This window comes from Candoia aspera, chromosome 1 (assembly GCF_035149785.1).
Source record: "Candoia aspera isolate rCanAsp1 chromosome 1, rCanAsp1.hap2, whole genome shotgun sequence".
In the NCBI taxonomy this organism is placed as follows: Eukaryota; Metazoa; Chordata; class Lepidosauria; order Squamata; family Boidae; genus Candoia; species Candoia aspera.
In genome coordinates this window covers 279,898,887-279,926,355 of record NC_086153.1, presented here as the reverse complement: position 1 = coordinate 279,926,355, position 27,469 = coordinate 279,898,887, and the positions used below count along the sequence as shown (strand labels likewise).

The 27,469-nt window shown below is 41.8% G+C and overlaps 1 protein-coding gene across 1 annotated transcript in view; it reads left to right on the top strand.

Annotated features, from left to right (window-relative positions):
- Positions 1–27,469, top strand: part of MAPKBP1 (mitogen-activated protein kinase binding protein 1) — a 137,089-nt gene that overhangs the window by 14,954 nt on the left and 94,666 nt on the right. The window contains exon 3 of the mRNA XM_063289913.1: positions 25,513–25,604. Coding sequence (XP_063145983.1) covers positions 25,513–25,604 — 92 coding nt within the window. The remainder of the gene's footprint in view (positions 1–25,512; positions 25,605–27,469) is intronic.

The following is a 27,469-nucleotide window of genomic DNA, read 5'->3' as shown; positions in this document are numbered from 1 at the left end:
GAAAGTGGATGGAAGAAGAGATGAACTGGAAGTTGTGAAAAGAACTACGTTACAGAGTGCCACAGAAGGGTGTGGAGTGACACAAGTGGGAAGCATGGCAAAGGAGGGTTGGTGGACTGATGACGTGAAAGACCTCTGAATGGGAGAAATGCATTGGAGGGAATGACTTCTAAGAAAAATGAAGATAAGTTACCACATAACATGCATAGAGATAAGCGTTTAGGGGTGAACAATGTAACTGCAGAAAGCAAGGGATGGTTAAGTTTAAAAGTAGCGAAGAATATACACAGTGATTTTGAAGGAATACTCTTTTAGAAGGCAGGCAGGCTGTATGGCATTCTGCTCTTTTGTTTGCTGCACCCTTCCAACTTAAGCTGCCTGAGACAACTGCCTCGGCTGCCCTTGGTGTTTCTGAGTTGTCTGCCATCTGTGAAATTATGAATTTTGAAGCTGGATTAGAAAGTAATGTTGTTTTAAGATGTGTGTCTCTAATTCCAAATAAGGTGATTCCAGATAGCCAAAATCATGCTTACTTGCTACCATCTGGATCAGACACAGCTACCACAAAGGGAACCACTACTGGGGAAGGGCTCTTGACTTTGGTGGTACAGTTTGGCAATATTAGACTGGTTTTAATGGCCTTTTGGGGATGGGGGCACTCTAGTTTAAAATTTGTCATTTCTCCAAATGGTGCAGGTTAGATTGCACTTGAGAGCCCTCATGCTTCTGAATGAGAACCTGGACTACTGTTACTAAATTCAGCATTGATGACTTATTTATAGACCTTTCATAGACATCTGGAAGGTCACTGAAGGGAACAGGCAGGAGAAGTCTTTGCTCTGTTCTAATTGGACTCCTAACCCTGAAATAAAGGAGGCCTGTTGTCTGCCTTGGAAAAAGTATCTGAAAAATATCACCCGAATGCACCATTTTTCTTTGGCGTGAAGATAAGGTATTGTTGATTGTGATCATATCCTGTCTTCAGGGAGATTAGCATGAGAACTGTCATTAATTCCAGATAAACCAAGACTTCAGGAATAGACTGGCTTCAGTTTGCTTGTTTAAACTTTCTGAAGTTAACTCAAAGCTTATGGTAGTCACATTCTTCCTGGGATTCCTTCCAGCGTTGTATGTGTATACTCAATCTGTTAGTGATCAAAGATTCCTTAGTAATACTTTACAAATGGCAGAAAGCTGTTTTAGAAAATGAATATGTATAAAGTTGTTTTGAGGTCGGAATTGAAATCTGTCAGGGACGTGCAGCTGCCAAGCAACTTGTTCAGCTTCTTTGTGTGCTGCTCTTCAACAAGAGGAGTGAAGCATTTTTCTTGCTGAGCCCAGAAGAAAAAGCACTTACATGTAGCTATTTCCAACTACTGTGGTCTGAATATATGTGCTTCAGTGTTGGATTACAACTTTCTGGAAATAAACTCGGGGGCCTCTTTGTCTTTCATAGGTGTTAACAATAGCTGTGTTTCAGCAGCATTGGTGTCAGTAATATGGGTCCGTTAATATAAATCAGGAGTGAACATTTTGAAGAATCTCTAAAGTAATAGTAAATAGTCCTCCTGAAAGTATAAAATCTTGGACTTCCAGTGGGGACATGGTGGACTGAACAGCTGTGCAAGGGGGCTTAGTGTTGGACTGGTAAGAGCTAGAAGGGAGGCGAGGATGTCATTGTTTTCCAAGCCGCACTGTAGCCTTAAAGGGACACTAAGACTGGCCACCCCATTTCTAGATCAGCAAATTTATATATTTTTTAAAGTATGCGTACCCTAAGAGAAGCTTTCTACAGCAAGGAGAAGCAGGCTCTTTTGGTGCTTATTGTTATTTTTGGGGTTACTTTTTAAAAAATCTTAAGTTTTGGATCTTGTTCTCCTTCCAAATATTAAGAAGGATTGGGAGTAAACCATTGTCTTCCTGTTATTTTTGTACTAAATTTGAAGATATTAGCATTTTCCTACACATTGAATCAGCTGATTTGAACTTTCAGCTTTCTGCTTCTACTTTCCCTTGGGAACTGTCTGTTTATCTTATTTTCACTTTGTGTAAATACATTTTGGAACTTTTCCATATCTTTGGCTTTCGCTGGTTAAGCTTGTAGGGAGCGCCATAATCTACTGCGTGAGACATGGAAGACCTTAAACAGATTTTTTGTTGACTTCCACCAAGATTTTAAACAGATTCTTTCTGACTCCTATCGAGCTTTTATGCAAGACATTCAGGACATTGTGGAAAATATGAGGTCTGAAATGTGTCATCTGGTTGGGGATATAGCGGATGAAATTGAGGAATTTAACAGTGATAGAAATGTTTCTTCTGAGATTGGGATTTCTCTTGAGATGCTGGATGAAGATTGGATAGTGGAGTTGGAGAAATTTAAGGGGGAGAGGGACCTGCAAGCAACAAGTGAAATTGATTTTCTGGTGGAATGCCGTGAAAAAGAAGGGGTCATTATGTATGGGAGGTTTTCTGAAGAGAATTTGGAATTTTTGAGAGGGGCAGTTGGGCTATTTGATTTTCTTAAGAAAAGAGTTCTGTGCACATTGTGGGGATATGTAAATGCTCTGGTTTATTTTGAAGTGGGATAAGGGTTAAAAATGTTTATCTGGATTGCTTTTAGGGTTTGGCTGATGTTATTTGTTTTTAAGGATTTGGATTAAGATTATTAGGGTAAAAATGCTTTGGTTTTGGGTTTACTAAGATTAAGATTATTAAAGTTGTTGTACTATTAGGTATAATGGCAGACAATTTATGTGCTTTTTAGTTTGATTTTTATTATAGTAGACAGAAATGTATAGAATAGTAGTAGGAAGGGAATAATTAAATAAGTGTTATCTTTTGGGGGAGAAGTTGTTAGGAGATTCATATGAATTTTTTTTCTTTGTTTCAATATAAGGGGAGGGAATAACTGTGTTTAATTATTTTTATAATGCACCAAAGTGGAATGATACATAGAAATAATGTGGCTTTGGTTTAATATAGAGTAAGATATTGATTATGGACAATTTTTGTATATCCTTACTGTTAAAAGTCAGAAGTCACATCCTTCTGTAACTTTGGGAAAAAAATTCTTGTTTTTTCACATCTTTTTAGTTTTTCTTTTCTTTTCTTTTCTTTTGTAGTTTTTTTGTTTTTTCATAGCTGTTATCTTTGTCTTGAAACTTAATAAAATAAAATAAGGGTATAAAATCTTGATCATGGATCTAGGTATCCCTAATGAGAAGAATTCTGGAAACTGGTTCTTTGGATGTAGCACATTCTGAAACAACTTCATAACTGGCGTATTTTTCTTCTCCACTTTAGTAGCACAACAGTGTTTGATGTCATTATTGAAATCTCCCCCCACCCCCACACTTTATAGTTTGTTTGTTTTTTCAGAGAAATACTCCGCATTGTGGATATAAAAGTGGTTCTCCTTTGATTTGGATCTATTTGGGGTTTTTTTGGTTCCATTTAAGCTGACATTGGGCAGTTCCAAGTAAGACTGAAATTGTTCTGTTTTATTTATGAGAAGTCAAAAATGAGAACATGTTCCCTTTGTAACTTAACTTTCCCTACTATGTCATTTTTCATTTTGGAGGAAGAGATCAAGTTTCTCTATACACTGCCTCTGTGAGTTACAGTGGCCAAATATTGTGATGTCAGAAACTTACAGAAGATCCCAGATCTTGTGTTCGCAAACAAATAGGAGAAATAAATGATACTTTTGGTGATGTACTGTGTACCATTACTGGGCAGCATTTGGTTTTAGTCTGCTTGTCTGGAATACAGTTTTATGAGTATATTATTCATTTGAGAACCTCATGTGGTGCAGAGGGATAGGCAGCAGTATTGCAACTGAAACTCTCCCCACGACCCTAGTTTGATCCCAGCGGAAGCTGGATTCTCGCATAGCCGGCTCCGGTCGACTCAGCCTTCCATCCTTCCGAGGTCGGTAAAATGAGCACCCAGCTTGCTGGGGAAGGTAGCGACTGGGGAAGGCAATGGCAAACCACCCCACTATAGTCTGCCAAGAAAATGTCATGAAAGCGGCATCCCCCCAGAGGGTCAGACATGACTTGGCGCTTGCACAGGGGACCTTTCACCTTTCACCATTATTTATTTATTTATTAATCAAATTTGTCACTGCCCATCTCCTCCCACCAGAGGGACCCTGGGTGGTTTACAAGGAAATAATAAAACAAATATATAGTAAAATTACAAAATATAAAAGTGCACTATAAGAAGCAATTATAAATAGATAATAACTGTAGATAAAAATAAAGTCCAGATGGCTATGCTCTCGTTCAGTCCTTGCATGGGAGGGGTACTTCAGGGTACTAGCCAACCCCAAGGATGACTATTCTCCTCCCCACCCCAAGCCAGGTGGCAGAGCCAGGTCTTCAGATTCCTCTGGAAGGCCAGGAGCGATGGGGCTAACCTCACCTCCGGGGTCAAGATGTTCCAAAGGGCGGATGCTACTGCAGAGAAGGTCTGCCTTCTGGCCCCACCAGATGGGGTCTGCAGCATGCTCGCTCTGCATGATTGGGTGGAACGGGTTGATGTAGCAGGGAAGAGGCAGTCCCTCAGGTAGCCTGGTCCCGTGCCATGTAGGGCTTTAAAAGTCATACCCAACACCTTGAATTGGACCCAGAAGCAAACCGGTACCCAATGCAGCTCACGCAGCAAAGGTGTTATATATGCCCTTCTAGGGGTGCCAAAAATCAACCGCACGGATGCATTCTGGACCAGCTGTAGCTTCTGGATACTCTTCAAGGGTAGCCCATGTAGAGATTGCAATAGTTGATATGGGAGATAACAAGGGCATGAGTGACCGTTTGAAGGGCTTCCCGATCCAGGAAAGGGCGTAACTGGTACACAGCACAAAGCTGCGCAAAGGCCCTTCTGGCCACGGCTGCCACCTGCTTTTTGAGCAGGAGCTGTGTGTCCAAGAGACCCCCAAGTTATACACCTGGTCTGTCTGGGGCAGAGCAAACCCATCCAGAACCAAAGATGACAAAGTCCCGGATACGGAAGAGCCATTAACCTACAGCCACTCCATCTTAACCAGGGTTCAGCTGAAACTGTTGTTCCCCATCCAGACCCCTACAGCCCCCAGGCACTGAGAGAGGATGGTCACGGCATCACTTACCTTGGATGGAGATATATAATTGAGTATCATCAGCATATTGATGATACCTCATCCCATGGTGACAGATGATCTCACCCAGTGGTTTCATGTAGATGTTGACTAGGAGAGGAGAGAGAACCGAACTCTGCGGCATCCCACAATGGAGGGGCCGAGGGTCGGATCTCTCTCTCCCTATCACCACCGATTGGGACCAGCCCTGGAAGAAGGAGGTGAACCAGCACAAAACCACGCTGCCCACCCCCAAATCCCTGAGCTGCCCCAAAAGGATACCATGGTCGATGGTATCGAAAACCTCTGAGAGGTCAAGAAGAGCAAGGAAGGATGCATTGCCACCATCCCACTCCTGCCAGAGATCATCCATAAGTGCTACCAATGCCGTTTCCGTCCCATATCTGGGCCTGAAACCTGACTGAAAGGGGTCTAGATAATCTGTTTCATCCAGAACCCTCTGGAGCTGCAACAGCACCACTTTCTCAACCACTTTCCCCAAAAAGGGGAGGTGGGAGACTGGATGAAAATTGTCCAGTAGAGTAGGGTCCAGCAATAGTTTCTTGAGAAGGGGCTGCACCAGCACCTCCTTAAAGGCGGTTAGAAACACCCCTTCCCTCAAGGATGTATTAACTATCGCCTGGACCCAACCACATGTCACCTCCTGAGCTGCTTTCACCAGCCATGAGGGACATGGGTCTAGATGACAAGTGGTGGCATTTACTGTCTGGAAGATCCTGTCCACTTCCTTGGGTCCAACAGGATCAAACTGTTCCCAGATAGCTTGGTAAGTACGCTCCCTTGGTATTTCCATGGACTGTGCCTCACGCTTGGAGTCTAACTTAGAGCGGATCCGAGCAATTTTATCCTGCAGATGCTCTGAAAACTCCTCTGCACAGCCCTGTAGGTGGGTCACTGGGCCCACCTTCCCCAAAAGGGATTGGTTGATTTTAAACAGGGCCCTCGGGCAGCATTCTGCGGATGCAATAAGGCCAGAGAAGTATTGATGCTTTGCCAGTCTTATCACCACCAGGTAGGCCTTAATAGTGGCTCTGTTTAGTGTTCGGTCAGATTTGGTCTTTGTCTTCCTCCAGCAACGCTCTAGGCATCTCTTAATCCTCTTCAGAACCCTCAGCTCCTCCGTAAACCACGGGGAGTGTCGGGCTCAATGGGACAAGAGAGGCTGCACAGGCTCGATCCTGTCCAAGGCCCCAGCTGCCTCTCTATTCCAGGTGGCGGCCAGGACCTCCGCTGGACTGTGCAGCAGATCCTCAGGAATAACCCCCAGCTCCCTCTGAAACCCTGCCGGATCCATCAGTTGCTGGGGGTGGACCAATCGTACGGGTCCTGCCTCCCTGCAGAGGGGGGCAGCATAAGAGAATCTCAGGGCCACCAGGGCGTGATCTGACCATGACAGTGAGGATAGCTCTAACTCTCCCCTCAGATCACATTGACACTGCCCTGAGAAGAAAACCAAGTCCGGGGTGAGGCTGCTGTCTCGAGTCACGTCCCGAATAATCTGGGACAGGCCCATGGCTGCCATGGTAGCCAGGAACTCCTGAGCTGCCTCCGAGGCACACCCCAGGGATGCCAGGTTGAAATCCCCCAGAACCATAAGTCTGGGGAACTCCACCGTCAACCCCAAGACGGCCTCCAGCAGCTCAGCGAGGGAGGTTGCTATGCAGCAGGGAGGCTGGTACAGTAGCAACACTCCCAACTGTTTTCAGGAACCCAACTTGAAGAACAGGGTCTCACACCTGGTCACAGGAGCAGTGTCCCTGAAGGCCACTAGAGACTCTCGGATGACAACTGCCACACCCCTCCCCTGCCCTGGTGTCTCTGCTGGTGCTATACCGTAAACCTGGCCGGGCACATTTCCAAAAGGTGCACACACACACACACCCTTTCAGGTATATTTGGTAATATATGTCTTTGCTTTACCTCACTGTTTTCTGATTTGGGTTATTTTTATTGCGAGTGGTGCCTTAAACTATATTTTAGAAGGATGGGTCACAAATTAAACAGTTGCATAGAACTGATCATCTATCTGTCCTTCCACTGTTTGCTATGTAAAAGGTAAAGGTAAAAGTTCCCGTTTAGTCTTGTCCGACACTACAGGCGGTGCTCATATCTGTTTCATGGCCGAAGAGCCAGCGTTGTCCAAAGACACTTCCGCAGTCATGTGGCCAACATGACAGTCACGGAACGCTATTACCTTCCCGCCAAAGTGGTACCTATTTATATAATTGCGTTTGCATGCTTTCAGATTGCTAGGTTGGTAAGAGCTGGGGCGAGTGCGGGAGCTCACTCTGTCACGTGGCGCTCGGGTCTCCAAACCACCAAACTAAGGTAGTGCTCCATGTATTTTGGTCATCATGCTAACCCTAATTGGTCCTGGGCAGAGCCCCAATTTTCTGAACTCTGATTCCCATCATAGCCAGTTACAGTGATTGTGACTTTGTCTTGAGGGCTAAACCTCACTTTTCATCTGAACAACTGTACTAACCAAGAGTCTAGATTTTATTTTGTTTATTGAAATATGCAAATGGGTGTGATTTCTTTGCTTCAGGCTCCAGATTGAACTGATGACCTGGAAAGCTAAATTAAGTAGGAGCTTTTTCAGGCTGACCTATAAAGTGAAATAGCTGTTCTATAAAAGACTCTATTATATTCTGTATGGAACTTGAGAAGAGATTTGGACCCCGTTAAGAGGCATGCAGTTTTATATATGGCAGACTCTGTGTGAGTGAGTGTTAAAAGGGTTGTGTTGGGGGAAGGTGAAACTCAGCATGGCCCACAGACTTTAAAAAGTGAGTAATAGCATGCCCATTGCTGCTACTCTGTATGTTAAAATGGGGAACAAGAGGTATGTCAGAGAGTGCTTGCAAGAAGTATACGCATACAAAATTGTTCCCTTGTTATATCCTGAACAAACAGAATCATTTTAAAAAAAGTGATTCTGTCCATTAGAAATGCACCCTATATATAGACATGATGAATGCAGCACAAACTGAGAATGATCAGATTGCAAACTAACCTCATTCCATAGCATGTGTTAATTGATTTATAATTACCTCTTGCTATTACTTGAACATACAAAGATCATAGAGTTGTCTAGAAGGCAGTAAACTCTGTTCTCCTATGAATCTGCAAATCTCCTTATAATGCCTGAACTATGTTGGAATGCCTCTGAAGATGAGATAGGGCAATTGATTAGTTTTGTGAACTAGATGTTTGAAGCCAATGTCTTGCTTTGTGCTGGCTGCATTGATTGCCAATTCATTTCTGAGCCTAATTTAACAAATATTTCTTTTTATAGTTCTAAACAATTTCAGTGAAGTAAATTTGAAGTATTGACTGTGTCCATAAGAACTTGTCTAGTCCGTATCAGTCTCTGAGACTGGATTGGGCTTTGCCATCAAGAAGGATTCAGTAGAGGCTAGGAGAAACAGAGCTTTTTAAGTGATGGCCCTGTGCCTTTAAAATCCCCTCCCCAGCCTGGTATGGCCCTTTTACTGATCTCTTTTTTAAGTCTTATTTACTTTAAATAAATAGCTATTTTAAAGGAATTTTGGTGGAGAGGTTGGTGTTTCATTACTACTGCTACTATCAACTCTTACTTATCAACAATTTATTTTTTGTGTTGGGAGTAATAATCTGTATCTTGCTAATAATTTGTTTGCTCTGTTGTTAACTTCTGGAAGTACTAGAATTTTCCTCAGAATTTTCCTCAGAACCCATAAATCCGTTCATTAAGGGAAAGATAAAATCATTGCATAATGCTGTTTGGTTGGAAGTGCTTTTTGTGGTTTATTGGGAAGTGTCCCCTGAGCCTGAGCCTGGCATCATAATAATTTATTCAGTGAGAAGCAGCAGGAAGTCCTCACAGAAGTTCAGCAGCATTGCTACCCTTGGTCTACATGGATACCCATCTTCTTGTCTGTATGCTTTATATTTATTTGTTTATTATTGACTTATATTGCCACCCATCTCACAAACAGAGCAGCTAACAAAATTTAAAAAGTATACAAAACAGTAACTAAAGACAAGGATAAACATACAGTGGCAACCAGGGAAATCAGCAGCCAGCCCATTTGGGCTTAATATCCTGCCAATCCAACAGAGTTGGAGCTAATCTAGTGCTAGGTGGTATGGTGTTCCTGAGAACCAGCACTGCAACAGAAAAGGCATACTTCCTGGGTCCCAAGGATAGCATTCTCTAATTGCTGGGACCTAGAACATGTCCTTCCTGCCAGATCTGATGCGGATGGGTAGAGACAATTGGAGAAAAATGGTCCAATTCCATTATGTATGTCTTGAAAAAGTGAGCCGACCCTGTAGTTCCACAGTCCAGCTGATATAGGTAATCTTTGGCCATCCTGAAGGCTTCAAATATGTGTGTCAAAAGGGTGAACTGGCATGTCTCTATTAAAAAGAAAACAAAGTCCTTCTGAGTGACTCAAATCTCTTTGATTCTCTATTTCTGACTAATTTAAAGTAGTCAGAATCAATCTTCTGTTGATCTAAAGAAATTAATACTTCTGGATTTTCTTCCTTATTCCTTTAGGAATGATAAACTATGCCATGTGCTAGACTTAAATACTTACAAGCAAAGTGACAGTTTACATAACTACTGGCTCTCCAGGTGGACAGTATCATTCATTACTGGAAGCCATTTGGGGTTTACAGCTTAGTACATGAGCTCTCAAGGTGTGAAGGGGTGGTGGTCACCTGTTACTGAATATTTCCTGTGGTGTTTTAAAACGATTTGGGCTGTACTATGTCAAGGAGGACTTCTTTTATAAGGAATACACCCTTTTTGCAAACATTCCTGGAATACTGACAAGAAGGCTAATTATGGGAATGGGGTGGGATGGGTTGGGGTAACAGGGTAACTGCAATAATCTCTCTGCTGTTAAAACCTAACCCTTGAAGTCTTCTGTTTAGCAGTGGCATGGAAAGTAGGCATGTACAGTATTAACAAGGGGATTATCTGCACAGCAAAGAGACAGATGCTAACATGCTGGGGCATTTGTCTAGCAAATAGTTGTATTTTGTTTGGCAGACAAAACATCCCTATTCCGTCACTGGACTTTGTTCTGCTTGCTGGTGTGTCCTCTGGCAGCATTCAATGATCAAGGAAAAATAATCTATTAAGGCTCAATTCTTTACTAAACCAGCCTTGAGATTTAGGCATTCTGAGGAATTGCTCCAAACTTCAAGGACAGGGTTATCTATCAGAGCATATTTTGTAAGATTTGTTTAGTTTCAGAAAATAGATGTTCTGAGAGAGAAGTAAAAACTGGAGAGTTGATGGCCTCTGGACTTCAAATCATTAAATCTAGACTTGGGACCAAATCACTAGCAGGACTTCACTAAATTCGCACCTGGAGAGCTTGCAGGTTAAGGGGAAATGGCAGAGATATGTCTATGTCACATTACTAATGTTGGCAAAGTGCAAAATAGTGCTTTAATGCCAAGAATCTTCACCAAGAGTCATGTGTTGAGTGGGTGGCCATATAAATTTAAACAAAGTGTATGCTCTCCTGCTGTGGAATGGTCTTTTCCACATTGCTACTTTGAACTGTTGTTGTTGTTGTTAGTTGCCATCAAGGGGTTTAAATGTAAATGCTCCCAGAAACATGTTCCTGATAACTGTGGTTCGTGGCATAACAACTGTACCCCAGACTGCATGGGCAAGAGCTATGAGGCAGGTGGTACAGGGCCCCAAGAGCTGGATATCCTTTTCTTTGTTATAAAAGGTTATCAGTGTTGGATTACATCCTTTTCTGTTTCTCCACCCTGGGAGCATAGTCAGTCTTTGCGTTTAAGAAGAGAGGTGAGGAAGGCCTTATGGAAGAATGACAAAACCCTCACCCTGCTTACTGGGTAGGGAGGAAAACAGGAAAGAAATGGCTGCAAATAAGACAGTAATTGGAGATGCAAAGGAGATGTTGGGTGGGGGGCAAAGAACAGAATTAAAATACACAGACTGTACATATTGGTAAGGGTAACAGGGTGATTTGCAATATTTTGAGATTTGCTACCTACCCATCCATCCTTTTTGTTTCAGTAAAATAACATTAGAAACCACTGCATTTTTAAGTGACCTGCCCCTTGGTACTGTCAATTGTTTTCTTTAGAGGCCACTTCAAAGAAAATGAATTTTCTGTGTGGATAATATTTACATGCTGGAAGACAGACCACACAGATATTTTCTGCTGTTCTGTAACAATGTGTTTGTGAGTCATGAACTTGCCACAGAGCAAACTGTGTGATGATGATGATCAAACAGATAACAGCCTGAGGCTCTCTACATGTGACAGGAATACATCTTCCAGAATTCCCAGATTTTGTATAAGGGGAGAGACTCTGAAGGAGCCTCACAGTTTCTCTACTGCATCTATAATGTTCTCATAATTGCCTGAGAGCTGTGCATTAGTTAATAGCTCTCATGTGACTGGGAGAATGTAGTAAAGCAAAACAAAACAAAACCCTTAAACCAACTCATGAAACAAAGTGGTGAAACATTATCTGCTGGTATGTTATTTCCCTTGATGAGAGATCTCTTGATGAAAGACTGTAAATCTTTCCAAGTGCTGCTACTGCTGTATTCTTAATTGCTTTCAACATATTTGATCATTGCCACAGAAGCCTCTTTTGGTGTGGAATTCAATCAGATGTGGAAAATTTAAAAGAACCCAACATTGTGGCTAAGTTCACATGGTTCTTTCAATGCTTAATAAGCTAGTAAATTGATGAGATATTTTGTCCAGTGCATCGTCCTTCCATGTAAACTGGAAATGAATCAGAAAAAAATCGAATTAAGCCCAGTGTTTTGGTTTGGGTGAAACTGGAAACTCTGACAACTAGAATAAACTAAGGTTTGAAGTTGCTTTACTAACCTGATTTGTCTCAAAGCTGACAACTATACTTGCCTAGCTTGGATGAAATGGAAAATTATTGTTCATTTAACAGCTCTCATTGGCTTGGTTCACACGTAATTCTAAGCCTTAATGTGGTTTGTTGGGGCTGAATTTAACATATTAATTCCCCCATTATGGTTCAGCAGTATATCTGAATTGGGCCAATATGGTTTGGTCAACATATGATGATTTTTAAAAATGTGGCTTAGCATTGCATGAATCTAGCTGCGTAACATTAAGATATGGTTTTATTCATGGTTTACTGAATAAGCCAGCATGGCTGAGGTCACATATGATAAGCTGAAACAGAATAAATCACCAGTCCAAGAGTTTGTTTATTTTTATTTATTTATTTATTAAATTTATATCACCGCCTGTAATGATTGCCTATCCTAACAGAGTCAGACTCACAAGCAGGTACTTAATGATATCTGATTTATTGTGAGAATAGTATGCAAATACAGAGAAAGCTGAGAATGAATAAAAGTGCGCCAAATACAAACTAAAAACCCTCGGCTCAAAACGTAATCCCTCCCCTCGCCCGGCCGTAGCAAACTCCCCCCCCCCCAGGTGCTGGTAACCGTTTTCTACTGATCCTGGGAAAGTAACCTTGAACACATGAGATAACCCAAACACATTCCAACCCAGCAGCCAACAGATAACAACTCCCCGAGATGGAATCCTCCTCCCTTCCCAGATCAAACACGTATCAGGTAAATGACATGCGAAACGTTACGATGTACCAGGAACATTGGAACGGTGAACATGACATACCACCCCCCCAAAAATACTAAGGAGCAGGTTTCATAGGATAAGCAATGTGGAAGCGTCTAACTAAAACAGGAGAGTGAACATCGCGGGCAGCCACCCACTCAGGGTGGGGGAAATGCTTCCATCGGATTAGGTACTGCAGAGTGCCACGAAGCCGGCGAGAATCCAGGACCACCTTCACCTCAAAATGTTGTTGCCCGTCAATCATGATTGGCGCAGGAGGTGAAGGTTGGAGATGCCAGCGATCGGAGTGGGTGACAGGCTTGAGCAAGCTGCAATGCAAAACAGGATGTAAACATCTAAGATTGTGAGGCAAATCCAATTTAAACGTGACAGGGTTCACAACTCCCACAATGGGAAAAGGACCAACAAATTTAGGAGCTAATTTCTTCGAGGGTTGAGGAGACTTAATGAACTTGGTGGAAAGGTAGACCTTATCTCCAACTTTAAAGGCAGGTTGAAGTGCTCGTCTCTTATCAGCATGCAGTTTATAGGCGGATTGGGCATCAGCCAGCGCTTGTTGAATTACCAGCCAGGAATCGGCCAGGTGTGCAGCCCAGTCCAAAGCAGAACAAGGTGGAGTAGTGGGCTGAGGCAGATCAGGAATGGGCACAGAATCTTGGCCAAAAACAGCACGGAAAGGGGTGTGCCCTGTGCTCTGATGGACAGCGTTGTTGTAAGCCACTTCAGCAAAAGGCAGGAGATCAACCCAATTGTCCTGCTGATAGTTAACAAATGCGCGCAGACATTGCTCAAGGGTCGAATTAAGAGCCTCTGTAGATCCGTCAGTCTCAGGATGCGACGCAGTGGACAACGCCTGTTTAGTGCCCACCAGCTTTAAAAATGCTCGCCAAAACTGGGAAGTAAACTCTGTCCCGCGATCTGTGACCAAGCGGGAGGGGCTCTTGTGGATCCTATAGATGTGGATTAGGAAGAGGGGGGCTAATTGTTGAGCAGACGGAATGGAGGCACATGAAATGAAATGGGCTTGTTTTGAGAAGTAGTCTTTCACCACCCGAATCACGGTTTTTCTCTGACTAGGAGGCAAATCGACAATAAAGTCCATGGAGATCTCCTCCCAAGGGCGGGAGGGACTGGCCACCGGCTGTAGCAAGCCTTGCGGTTTGCCCCCCTTCCGTTTTGACATGGCACAGACAGGACAAGAAGCAACATAGTCTTTGACATCACGTCTTAATGTAGGCCACCAGAATTGCCGGCGCACCAGGTGTAAGGTTTTCACAAAGCCAAAATGACCAGCCACCTTATCATCATGAGATCTACTCAAAATCTCTCTTCGCAAACTGTCAGGGACATAGAGGCGGTTCTGCTTCCATGCGAAGCCTCGGTCTCAGCCAAAGCCGCCTTCATCTTCCTGGGTAAAGAGGGTGACTTCCCTGACGACCTTCCCGGACGTTCCTCGGTCTTTCCTCTCGGGCACGCCGCCGCTCGGTGACCTTCCTTCCCACATCGGAGGCATTGTCCCTTCGCGTAGCGGTGCTCTCTCTCCTCTTCCCACGCACGTTGCCCAGGCTTCCCAGTGGGTGCAGCGGTGCAGGAACCCTTGCTGAGCTTAGCATATTTCATCACCCTTTGGTGGGCAAAAGTTTCTTGGGCATGCTCAGCCTTCCCTGCCAGCTGTATCCACTCATACAAGGAGTCCGGGTCATCTCGCCCCAGTGACCACCTTAGGACTTCCGTATTTAGACCGTCCTTAAAAAGTTCTATTAAGGTTGATTGGGACCAATCCTCAACTTTCCCAGCCAAAGCCTTAAATTCCAGAGCGTAGTCTGCCACCGATCGTGGCCCTTGGCACAGCTCCTTCAATGCCCATTTTGCTCTTTCTTTAGCTAACGGGTCTTCAAAGTGTAATTTTAACGCCCACAGGAATTCCTCCAACTCCTCAAACTCAGGGGCCTCCGATTGACACAACTGCACGTACCAATCGGCCGGCCACCCCTTGAGCTTAGTGGCAATGGAATTAATCTTAGCCCTTTCTGAATGGAAGCACTGTTCCCATTCGTCCATATAACTTCTTGCATTGGTAAGGAAAAATGACAGCTTGGTTGGATCTCCATCGAATTTAACAGTAAAGTCCTTTACCCCCACTCCGGGTGGTCCCTTCGACACAGCTGGACGATCGGCCTTCCTCGGAGCCCCCAAAGATCTCCGCTCTCGAGGAGGGGACCTTGAAATTCTCACCCTCGGCGCTCTCACTTCCTCTCGGTGCCGGGTCCTACTCCTTTCCTCTGGGGAAGGTGGGGGCGAGGAAGGAGTCGAGTACCTATGGCTGGACTCCTCTCTCCTCCTCTCTCCGGGACCCCAGTCCATGGACATTTTTCGGAACATAAATTCTAAGGACTCCAATTTAGCCTCCAGCAGTTTTATACGTTCAGGGGTTTGGGATCCCTCCTTTTTCTCTTGCCTCACCACAGTTGGGGACAACGGGTACTGCTGCTTCCAAAATGTTCTTGACGTCCCGGGTAGGGCTCCCTGTGTCTCATCCCAGGTGATTAACTCGCCTGGCAACTCGCCGGTTGGTTCAGGGGCTCTCTTGCCTCCAACCTCCTCATCCCCGATGCTGAAGCTCGACCCCTCCCAAACTTCTGAAGTCTCTCTGGGGGGAACTTTTTCCGTTCTTACCACCGTAGAATCGGGTTCCCCCTCGCTTGACTCCTCGCTTTCCATGGCTTGTGGATTTGGTTTGCTCATTGCTAGCACGTCCCCTCACAAATAAATCTGGAAAGGGGCTAACAGAAAATTTTTTTAGTTTCTCAGCTTTATGTAATGATTGCCTATCCTAACAGAGTCAGACTCACAAGCAGGTACTTAATGATATCTGATTTATTGTGAGAATAGTATGCAAATACAGAGAAAGCTGAGAATGAATAAAAGCGCGCCAAATACAAACTAAAAACCCTTGGCTCAAAACGTAATCCCTCCCCTCGCCCGACCGTAGCAAACCCCCCCCCCCAGGTGCTGGTAACCGTTTTCTACTGATCCTGGGAAAGTAACCTTGAACACATGAGATAACCCAAACACATTCCAACCCAGCAGCCAACCGATAACAACTCCCCGAGATGGAATCCTCCTCCCTTCCCAGATCAAACACGTATCAGGTAAATGACATGCGAAACATTACGATGTACCAGGAACATTGGAACGATGAACATGACACCGCCCATCTCCCCCAATGGGAGATGAGTTAAATTGTGTGTCCAAAAGCAGGGCAAGGAACAAAAGGGACTTAGAACAAAATACTGTGGGAGCACAGCATACTGGCTGGGGAATTCTGGGAGTTGAAGTCCACACGTTTTATAGGTGCTGGGGTTGAGAAACACTGTTCTTGGGTTTGGTATTGTCTGGTCCCTCATTATCTGAGACAACCCCCATCTGCTGTATTTCATTGTCTCTGGGAGCAGCTTCAGTTGTTTCAGGTTTCAGTTGAAACCTGCCAGCTTTCCAGGTCTGTCTCTTCAGTATCCAAATCAGAATCAGAGAATCCCATTTGTGTGTGTGTGTGTGGGGGGGGCAGTTAAGCAGAAACATGTTATCTGTATATTTATTTGCAGATTATGTAAACCACATCTAAACACTAAGACTGGCTGGTGTACAGCAAAGCAAAACACTGGAGAAACAATATGAACAACATGTAATTAATGTTTATTGTCTGAGTGATGCTAGGAGGCCTCATTGAACAGTTTAGTCTTTTCCTTTATGTTATCTGAGCATTCCACGTGGCCAAGATTTGAAACAAAACAAAGGCTTGGGATTAAGGATGTATTGCCAAGTCACTCCTATCTGGAACATTTGGGAGGTGGTGCTGGAAGAGTTGTTCATTCCTTTACCCTCCACTCCACAGACAATTGTTCGGTAGTCACATAGATCAGTACAGGAGAGTATCTACTGCATCTACAACACACACTCATGGATTGTATTATAGGATCTAGTTCACGTTTCTAGCCGAAGCCCACACCACAAATAAAATGGTACAATTGCTGGAGAAATCCTGTTTCATTTGAAGAGCAAAAGTAGAAACGTACAGGATTGGATTTTAAAGTATAAATTGTGTGTGTTTATTTGTCTATCTGGGGACATTCTTAGGTCACCCTATACCCAATAAACAGCTTAATTCAAATTACGCAGTTCTGCAAGTACACGGGATAGTAGGGATAAAATAAATAAATAATGGTTGACTCAGGAGTGCGGAATGGAAGACAACCCCACATTTTCTACTAACAAATGACTTGTCATTGCCCCAGGTAAAGATAAGGTGGGGAAGTCATTGCAGAACTAGTTCTAGAGCTTTGAAGATACTCCCACCAATTACCAGTTCTGATTTGTTAAATTGGCATGCAGATGAAACTAATGAATAAGCATAAAGAATTGAAGGTGGATAATCTGTTGTGTGGTGCATAAGTGATTTAGATGTATCAGTACCAAGAAAAAATATCAGTGTAGCTTGACCTTAGATCTTGCCCCATTTAGCCAGAAACTTACAGTATATAAAGTAAATGGAGAATTTAAAAAAACCCTCAGAGTATTATAGACAGCTTAAATGTGATCAGCATTCCCTGTCCAGCTGCCTTCCTGATGTTGGGTTTAATTTCCCTAAATCCTCACCCAAAATTGGAGAGCAGTAGAATGGAGAAGCCAGTATAGATTTTGCCTTCCTGGGCTCAAAAATCTACAGGCATGGTGACTGTAACCCTGAAATAAAGCATTGCCTGCTTCCTGGAAGGGTAAATATAAACAAAATATTGTAGAGTAGAGACATCCTATTGACTTGATCTTCCCAGTCATAAAGTCTGGCTCTGAAAGCTGTGCCATCAGAAAAGCTAAATGAAGAAAAAACGATGCCTTTGGACTGCGGTGCTGCAGAAATTTGTTGAGAGTACCTTGGACAGCAAGAAGAACAATTCATTCAATACTAGATGCAGAGTAAAACCAGACAGCTCGTTGGAAACACTAATGAGGGCCCAAAGCTTACAGTAAATATTTTGAAAACATAATGCAGAAATTATCATCTTTGGAAGCATCTTTTCCTGATGCTTAGAAAAAATGGCAGGCAGTGGAAAAAGGGGCTGGCAAAAGAAAAAACTAGATACTATCCTTGATATAATAAGCATGAGCTTACAAGAATTCAGATCAGCACTAGCAGACAATCCTGGTGAACTGTTTTTCACTGGGTCACAAAGGGTTGGAAGTGACAACAATAAAAAGGGTGGGAAAGGCTTTGGTAAAATGAATTTGGTCATTCTAGGAATTGTAATTTGACTGGGCAGAAAGCAACTAAAGATTTCTCTTAGAATGCAAATAAGAGGCTTGTTCCTTGGGCTTCCATTAGGATTTATTGAGTTGGAAAGAGCCAGAGTCAAATTACCTGTTCAGTGAGGGAATCTAGAACAAAGCATCTACGGGAAGGGACCGTCCACTCCTTGCTTGTATGGATACATCCAGTGGTGTGGAGACCATCACCTCAAATGATTGATTTCACTGTCAAACTGCTGTTCCTGTTAGGAAAACCTGGAATCTGTTTTCCTGTAGTTTACTTTAAGATCATTCTGTATGCTGCTTTCTGGGATGATGGAGAACAGGCCATAGCTTTTTTCTGCATGATATGTTCTGGGGATATTGATACTGATTATTAACACCCCACCCACCTCTGTTTTTTCAGTTTGTTTATTTTATCAGATTTATATAGCTGCCCATCTCACAAATGTGACTCTGGGTGGCATACAATAAACAACCGGTTAAAACCGTTAAAACAGTTAAATAGAATTAAACACAAATACAAATACAATAAAAATAGAGGTTTGAGTCTAAGTAAAAATAGAGATAACTTTTCACTGAACCCATTCCAGTTTGACTGAATCTTCCTTAATTGTGATACCTGGGACTGGACACCATACTTAAAATGGGATTTGCTGAGGCGGAATGGAGTGGAACTATTATTTCCTGTGATTTGAAAACTATACTTTGGCAGTTGTGAAGAAAAACTGTTGAAGTTAGTAGTACAAAACACCTTAGATGAACTATCTGAGGAAATCTCCAAATTGGCAAACCTGAAAAATGGGGTGGAGACACATACTGAGGAAGGGGGATCTACACATTCAACTTAAAAACCAGTCTGTTTGCTCTTAGAAATCACTTCAAGCTGTTTAGAAATTGTTCCTCAATCATATATTCACTAGGGAACAAATTTGATGTGGCTTGGAGCTTTGCACAATATCCACAGCACTTCCGAGCCAGCTTTTTTTTTTCTTTCACTCTAACATGTGGAGAGACTGCCCACTGTGGTGGTGTGATGTCTTACTGGCATATGTTTAAAACGCTGGCTGAAATCCAGTAGGGTTTTCTGGCCATTTTTTAATACTGTGCAGTATTTGTCTGCTCTTAAACACACACATTGGCTTTCAAGTGTGTTTATTGCACACCCAAAATCATGAAAATATGGGAGCACCTTCCTTTTTTTTTAAAGACTTTATTAGAGTTTCAAAATACAGATAAAATACAGAGTATAGAAAAGCTTGAAGAAAGAACTAAAAGAAATAAGACAAACTAAAAAAGGTGCAGAAATACTTAGAAAGAAGTGCAAAGAAAGTGACTTCTGACCTTCTTCAAAATAGATATGAATACAAACATATAACGCCTTAATCTTTTACTCTAAAGCTTAATAAACATTATTTCTATAAACAATAGCAGTTTAATCATCAAAACCCAAAATAAAAACTTCATTTTTTTCAGATACAAGCAAATAGTCCAAAAGCGGTTTCCACATAGAAACAAATCCAGTCACAGTGGAATCAGTGCTGTCAGTTTTGCCACCTCCTCCAATTCCAATAATTTCACCATCCATTCTTCCACTGTGGGAATTTGTATATCTTTTCATCTTTGCACATATAAAAGACTTGCTGCTGTTGTGGAGGTACCTTCCTGAACAGAACTCGTTCTCTAGACTGCAGACAATTAGTAAAAAGACCTTCTCAGAGAAATGGGACGTAGAATCATAACCTAATACACTATAGATTTCCCTATTGTTTATATTTGTATCTGATAATATTTGTATTTGTATGTAATGTGAGCCATTTCTAAACCTTTCAATAGAAGGTAAGTATTACAGGTATTATTTTAATATGTAAAACTTAATACTTGTGTAGTTTATAAGCACTACTATTCTGGAGAGATAGCAGCAGAGGGAAAAAGTGCTTTCATAATTAAAGAGTGACTAACAGTAATAAATCCCAACCTCTTTATTACCCTTGAAAAAAGGATTCCAATTTTTATTTTCAAATGAGTGAACATTACTCAGAGGAATTGTCCTTTAGGCCTTCTTTTAACTCCTCCAGATGCTTCCTTTTTTCCTCCTTGAATTGAATCCAAAGCTTTGGTTTGTGATTTCTTAACTGGAGATAGTCTTTCCATTAATCATTTCCAATCGGCTAAATAGCCAGACTGTTTTGCTAGCTGAGTATCTGGATCAGTTTCCTCCAACTGTATTAAACCAACTGCCGTATCCATGTGCTCTTTGGCTGGAGATAATGAGAGTTGATGTCCAACAAACCATGAATCTAACAGGTTCAGCAAGCCTTGCTCTCTCGTTTCCTTTGTCCTGTTCTCAAGAACAAACCAAAGGCAACGTATGAAATAACACAACTGAAGCATACCTCTCTGCATTTTTATTTTAAAATTACTCCTTCTCTGAAGAAGTTATTTTCCCTGGAAGGCTAGTTGCTATGGAGTATGTGGATGTATGCATAAGGGAAAGATAGAAAGAAATTGTCAAGGAAAAATGAAAGTAGAACTGGCAGTAATACTTCTTTAAAAAAAAATTATATCCTCATGTACTTGTATCATTACCCTTCCCAATGTGAGCCTTGCCTTTCTCAGAAGTGCTTCCAGTAGAAAAGGCTGCCCATCTTGTGCTATTGGATCAGAAATGTGCCTCCTAATAGCTGGGATGAGACCGGGAAGAGCTGTGTCCTGCGAACCAGGAGTGGTGAGGTCTATCACGGATGAATGTTGGGAAGAAATGTGAGAAGATAGTTGAGCGCACTCTTTCTTAAATCCTTCCTCACTTTTGGTCATTGCTCTGTTCTCTTCAGGTCAACATATGTATTATGTTGATTGATAGTAACGATGATTACATGCCATCAAGTTGTTGTTGACTCTTAGCAACCATATAGATAGATTTTCTCCATGATGATCAGTCCCTAACCTGGTCCTTCAGCTCTTCCAACGGTACCCTCATAGCCACTGTAACTGAGTCCATCCACCTTGCTGCTGGTCATCCACTTCTTCTCTTTCCTTCCACCTTTCCAAGTATTAGAGCCTTCTCCAGAGAGCTAGATCTTCACATAATGTGTCCAAAGTAGGATAATTTGAACCTGGTCATTTGTGCCAGGGGCACCCTCAGCACATTCAGGGGGGTTCCATTAGAAATGACCCCCCTCCAATATTTGCACATGAAAGTTTATGAAGTTTTATAATGGAATGTGGCTTTATGCTTCATAGTGATTTACGTTTTCCAGCAAGTTCACAGCATATTTTCTTGCGGTGCTTTTCAAGGTAGGTGGTCACAGAGTCATAGATGGAGTTACACCTGCAGATGAAAAGAGTTTTAGGAGTTCTTATGTGTCTGTCACAAGCAAAGTAAGGAAAATAACCCACATTGCTACTTTGCAGGTTATAAGAACAGCAGAACTGTGGCACAACCAGTTCCTTAGGTTCAGAGCAGTTGAAGTGCCAATACTTAAGCTAATTAATTATGAGCATTTTGAATGCTTTATACTTAGGGAATTGGTTATAGATTCATCCTGATACTTTTCACTCATTTGGCCAAAACTATAAACCACAAAATTAGGAAGTATTTATAAACCATCCAGCTATTAACATTTCTTTTCTTTTTGACCACATGAGAAATGTGGAAGGTCAATAGTTCATGAAGCTTCTTCCTAAGAAGCTGGCTTAAGGCTGACCTTTTCCATGGGTCCAGAATCATTTTCCTATGATAGGAACCGATCTCCTTGTTTGCCAGTCACAACCACAAAGGTACAGCAGTTTTGACTCAGCCTGCTTTGATTTAAAAGCAGTTAAAGAGTTTGGGATAGAAGCGTGGTACGTATTTTCACTTGGAGAAGGGAGTTGTTTAATTCATCTCCTAGGATCTGCCATCTAAAGGATTTCTGGGAACAAATGATACAACACTTCTTCCCTTGAGACCAACAGAACAGGCTGACCTCTAAAAAATCTGGACTAGGTAAACTAAACAAATACTGTGATCTGGTCTACAACAATTTCCTAAGCAGCTAATTGATGCCATCTTCACACATATACTGTATTAAGTACTTGCTTCAAAACTATTTGATCAGAGATGCTAACCCAAGATAGACATACCTTTTCTTTATGTTGTTAACGTACTTCTGATACTATTTTTAGATCATTTAAACAATTGCCTGTCTCCAACCCTGGTATGCCTATTTTGTTCCTGCTTAATTTATAGTGTGTTCCGGTTTTAAAACTGCTGTCATAAAACTAAGAACCATGAAGGCTTTAGATGAAGTAACCCCCCCCCCCAATAAAAAAAAATCCAACAATCCATTTTGGAATAATGAATGTGTTCAAGATGCTGCAAAATGGAGCTGTTCTGAGTTGAATACTAAAGAGAAGGAAGAATGGAGAGAGAAAGAATGAAAAGGGGGCAGATGTGTTTTTGCTGTAATTTGCAGCTCCTTTCTTCTATCATGCTAGCTGATATTGTTGGGAGTTAAATTTGAAAACATGTGGAAGATCAGCATAAGGGGAAGCTGTATATTGTTTATTCTATAAACTCATAAAGCTCTTAGCTTTTAACTTCCTTTTTGGATTTTTGTGTTCACATTCCATAAAAATATAATAGAGATGAAAAACCTGGCTAAAAGCCAGCTGTTCCAGCATCTAGCTTAAGCTAAAATGGAATATAACTGAAGTGCATTATAAAATCTTAAAGTGAAACTTGTGTGGTGGAAATGTTCAAAGGCTTTCTAGGTAGAGCAGCACACTGTAATCAGCGATCTGTACTGAATGTGTCAAATGAAGCCCAGCAGAGCTAGGTGTAATAGATTGAGCTTTTTTATTGTTGTAAAGCAACCTCAAGATGTACATTCTCACAATGAATTGCTCCCTGTGCTGTTATCTATATTGTGACTTGATCCAGAAGTTTTACCATTTTCAGTTGCTATGGAAGAAGCACGAGCAAGGATGTTCTTCTTTCCTTCCCACTCATTTTTAGCAGGTTGTAGTTGAAATTGCAAGCCAGTCCAATGCTGACATTGCAAGCATATAAGGTATATTCTGGGGCTTCATCATATCAGATCTTTGCCAACCAATATTATTGTTATTTATGTAAACATTTTTTGTAGCTGCCTATCACACTTCTATGACTCTGGGTGGCTAACAACACCCCCCATCCAAATAAAAGCAATAATAATAATAATAATAATAATAATACAGCTGAAATCATCAGACATGCTTATATCATACAACCATACAGTGGGACTCACCTAACATGAACAGAAGCTGTGAGTCCAAGAGGACCTCCCAATTGTGTGTCAGTTTTGGGGAGAGCTACCCCATTCAGAGATGGCAACCCAACTTATTTACAACAACCCAACTCATGCAACCTTAGTAACAATTTCAACTGGGTCAAACAAAATGCTGTGCACATTTTAGCTCCCTCCCATTATGTTTTCTTGGCTAAAAGTAGTGGATGATGTACTGCTTTTCTGAGCAGCAGAGAGAAAGTTTTTGAACAGCAATGTTCAGTTGAATTCTCTTGGGTTTAGTTACTTAATAGATATTAATGCATTCTCCAGGAAGATACCATGCACTAAACAGTAAGGAAAAAGGCTTGTGTTTTTGTTTCTGAAAACCACATTTCTGAAAAGACGATGTTTTATTTTGAACCAGGAAAGGATTTTTAATGGCTTCTTCGTTCTCATTTTAAGGTATCAGGTACAAAAGAATCTGAACCAAATGCCTTGAAGGCTGGGGGTAGGCCGGGGGTAGGGGTGATGGTGGGAAGGTTAGTAATACGTTTTTTTTAACCCTCAGACCTCTAGTTTGGTTCTAGAGCAGGCTAGCAGAACTATTAATACATGAAAGAAGGACTTAAGAAATACCACTGGGAGGAACAATTACCTTACAAATGAGAAAGCCTGTTGTGACAAAGCATCTTTGTGACTAAATATGGGTGATCTGCTCCCACAGGATTATTTAGGTGTGCCCAAAGCTGCTTACCAGAGTTCTTGTGGGAGCTTTTTTCTTTCTGAGAAGTCTGGAGTCTCTGGAGGACGGCTAATAGAGATTTCTATAGACTTTTTGGAGCTGGGACAAAAGATACCATCAGTGACTCTAATTCTAAACAGAAGAGTTGACATTCAGCCGAGTCAAGTCATGGATTACACAAACAATATATGTGTACAATAAATAAAAAACCTCAGTTGATCTGTAGACAGAGCATTGGCATCAATGTTGTGGTGCTACTCTGGGGGAAGACTTCCACTTGCAAATCCACATGAGTTAAGAGAAAGCAATAAAAGGGCTTGCAAAGCATTTGAAAGAAACTGTGCATTGGGATAAACAAAGCTTTAAAGCAGCTGCACCTTTTGTGACAGTGACATGATTGCTTTCAATGCTTTCCCTGGTTGTTTGCCATGCGTGTGTAAACCCAGGTAGCACTTTAGCTGGGACCACCAATTAAACAAAGTGTTTCTGCATGCATACCCCTGTGCAAACAGCTAAGGATGGCTTTTAGAGCCATCAGATGAAGATGTAGCTGCTTTAATGCTTTGAAGACTGTTTCAGTCACATGAAAACACTTTGCAAAACACTCTTTCAAGTGTAATCATCAGTATGTTCTTTTTGTGTGTGGTTCTTTGGATTCTTTATTAAATGGTACCTATTATTCAGCTACATTGCTAATTTTTAACAGGTAGAACTCAGAAAGCAGAATGGCTTGTTCAGGATTGCAGGGGACAACAGGCAGATAAATTGGCTCATCCATTCAAGTTCAAATCTTTGCTTAATATCTGTGATGTTAATTGGCTTAACCATTGTCTCCTGACTCCATGGAATTTCCATGAAATGACTTAAATTGGTAATATGTTCACAGTATATCTATAAAGAAAAATCATACTTGGCTTCTGGTTAAATGGATTTAATTGAGGGATTGTCCAACCCCTAATGCCTTAAAAGATCAGAGCACATTTGCCTCTTTAAATGATCTGAAACCTGTCCTTGTTCTCTGGAAAGCTCTGGAGAGGCGTTTTCTCTAAGAATCATACCCAGTGTTGCTGAAAAAGTTTTATAGATGTCCATGGAAAATGGTCCCAGAGGCTTGAAAAGATCTTGGCAGGGACAAGGGTGGCCTGTGCTCCTGCTCAGGTGTCAGCTGGTTGCTTCCTTGTTGGTTTCACTTTTGGTAGCAATTTTTTGAATAGCTTCTTGTCAGTTGCTATGGAGACCGGTTACATTTTTTTTAACCTCAACTTTCAATATTGGATAGCTTTTTAAAACAGATTTTTGAATGTCATCTGAGAGAAATAATAACTGTGTAAACTAATGCATCAAATGAGGACAGTATAGCACATGGCAATGACACCCCAGCTGTATGTCCGACCCATATGTCTCATTTTCTTCTCTCTTTTTTTTAACTAGGTGACTTTAGAAAAAGTGCTGGGAATCACTGTCTCTGGAGGCAGAGGATTGGCCTGTGATCCTAAGAATGGTCTCATTGCTTATCCAGCTGGGTAAGTTGCTGAACACACTCTTCAGATGACTGCAAGTCTGCCTAAAGATATAGTCTGCCAAACATGTCATGTAGTAGAGTGAGGCTTTTGGAAATGTTCTCCTAAATTCATTCCAATTATGATGCATAAGCAGTGTCAACTTGAATTGTTGCTAGAGGGAATAATACTCTTCACCTGTCATCACTAATGAAATTCTTTTTTTTTTTTGTGGTTCCTCTTCTTGTTTTCCACTACGTTTTTTTTTTTGTAACTTGAACATTGAACAGAAGTCAGAAAAATTGAGAATCGGAATTCCTCATGAAGTTGGAGTTGCCCCTGTTCAATGGGAAATAGCTGCATGATGTGAAGATTTATGAGCCAGAGTTCCTCTTGCATGCATAGTTGTTCTGTGTTGTAATTCTGGTTCTGGGGTTAGATTGTTCTTTCTTAAATGGGCCAAAATAATTACCTAATCAGTGGATAAATTCAGTAAGTGGAGCCCATCCATCATATTTTGGAAGCAGGTATTAATAGGCAGTGTGCTTTGGGCTTTCTTGGAAGCCAGTGAAAATGCTTCAGATGGTGACCATACACCACTGGATTTGACATAATTTTCAATTAGGCTTTACATGTATTCACAGAGATCAAAACAATAGTTTGAAACAGTGGATTCAAATTATTGGCTCAATGCTCTTGGACCCCATCATGTTTGCCCACGGCCCCATTCTCTCTTTGTAGTGCCAGAAGATTCCCCTGATCCAAAAAATGGAAATTCAGCAGCGCCATGTTTAATCCACTTTTCCCTCAAAGAAAGAAAATCAGCACAGTAAACCTTCAGGTTTAATATACCTCTTTTCCTTTTAAAAAGAAGTCTCAGAAAAGCGACAAAAAGGCTTCATATTTTGGCTTCAGTGCCTTTGGTGATGTTGCTGCTCTGTTCCCTACTGCTTTCTAGCCCAATCTCAGTAGCAATTGCACTGATTTTGTTAATAATACTGGTAGTGTAGTCCCACTGCAAAATAAATAAATAAAAATTTCTACTCTTCCCCTCAGCAGAGGATGGCTGAATGCTGTTTTGGAAAGACAGGCATTGAGAAGGGGCTGGTAGTCTTTTCCTGGAGCCAAAACTCTCCTTGTGTGGGTCTAGCATACTCTGTCTCTCCTTGCAAACAAAGCAAAGTGGCTAAGAAGAGCGAAGGGCAGACATCCAAGTTAGGAACTGTAAGCAAGCATCTTGGAAAAGCTGACATGGGCCAGGCATGCCTGCAGTTTCAAACTGCAATGATTCTGGAGTGCAATGAATATTTAGCTTGTTTTAACGTTTAGTTTTGCTAATGTCAGTGGGTGGTTCTAATTAATTTCAAACAAGAAAAGAAATTGAAGCCAGTCATAGAAGGCTGTTGGTTTGACCACAGTGGGTCTATAGAGGAGGGAAGAATGGCAGTAACTTTTCTCATAGCTGGGCTACACCAGCCTTGAAAGCAGCTTTTGTCACTCTACAGGTTGCTTAGATTCTGACAAACAAGAAGAGATGTTTTTCTTCAGAAAAGAGGCTGTGGAGTCTGGGGTGCATATAAGAAAGGGGGTGGTGCTACAGATGGGAGGCCTGTATTGTGAAATCTGTCTATACTTTTATGTGCTGGATTAGCCATTGTAGCTGGGGATGATGGGAGATGTATTAACCCAGGCTACCTGGAAGGTACTGGGTTGAGGAAGGTTGTTCACCCCAGGTTACTGTGGGTTGAAGATAACATTTTATCCGCTATGCTAACCTGTCACTTTTTAAAGTCTGGGGTGCCTCATCAAAATTCAAGCTAGGTCATAAGCACTGAATTTTGGAATTTGGGGGCAAAGTTGAATATTTAAACTTCTTTGCTGGCAAAAAT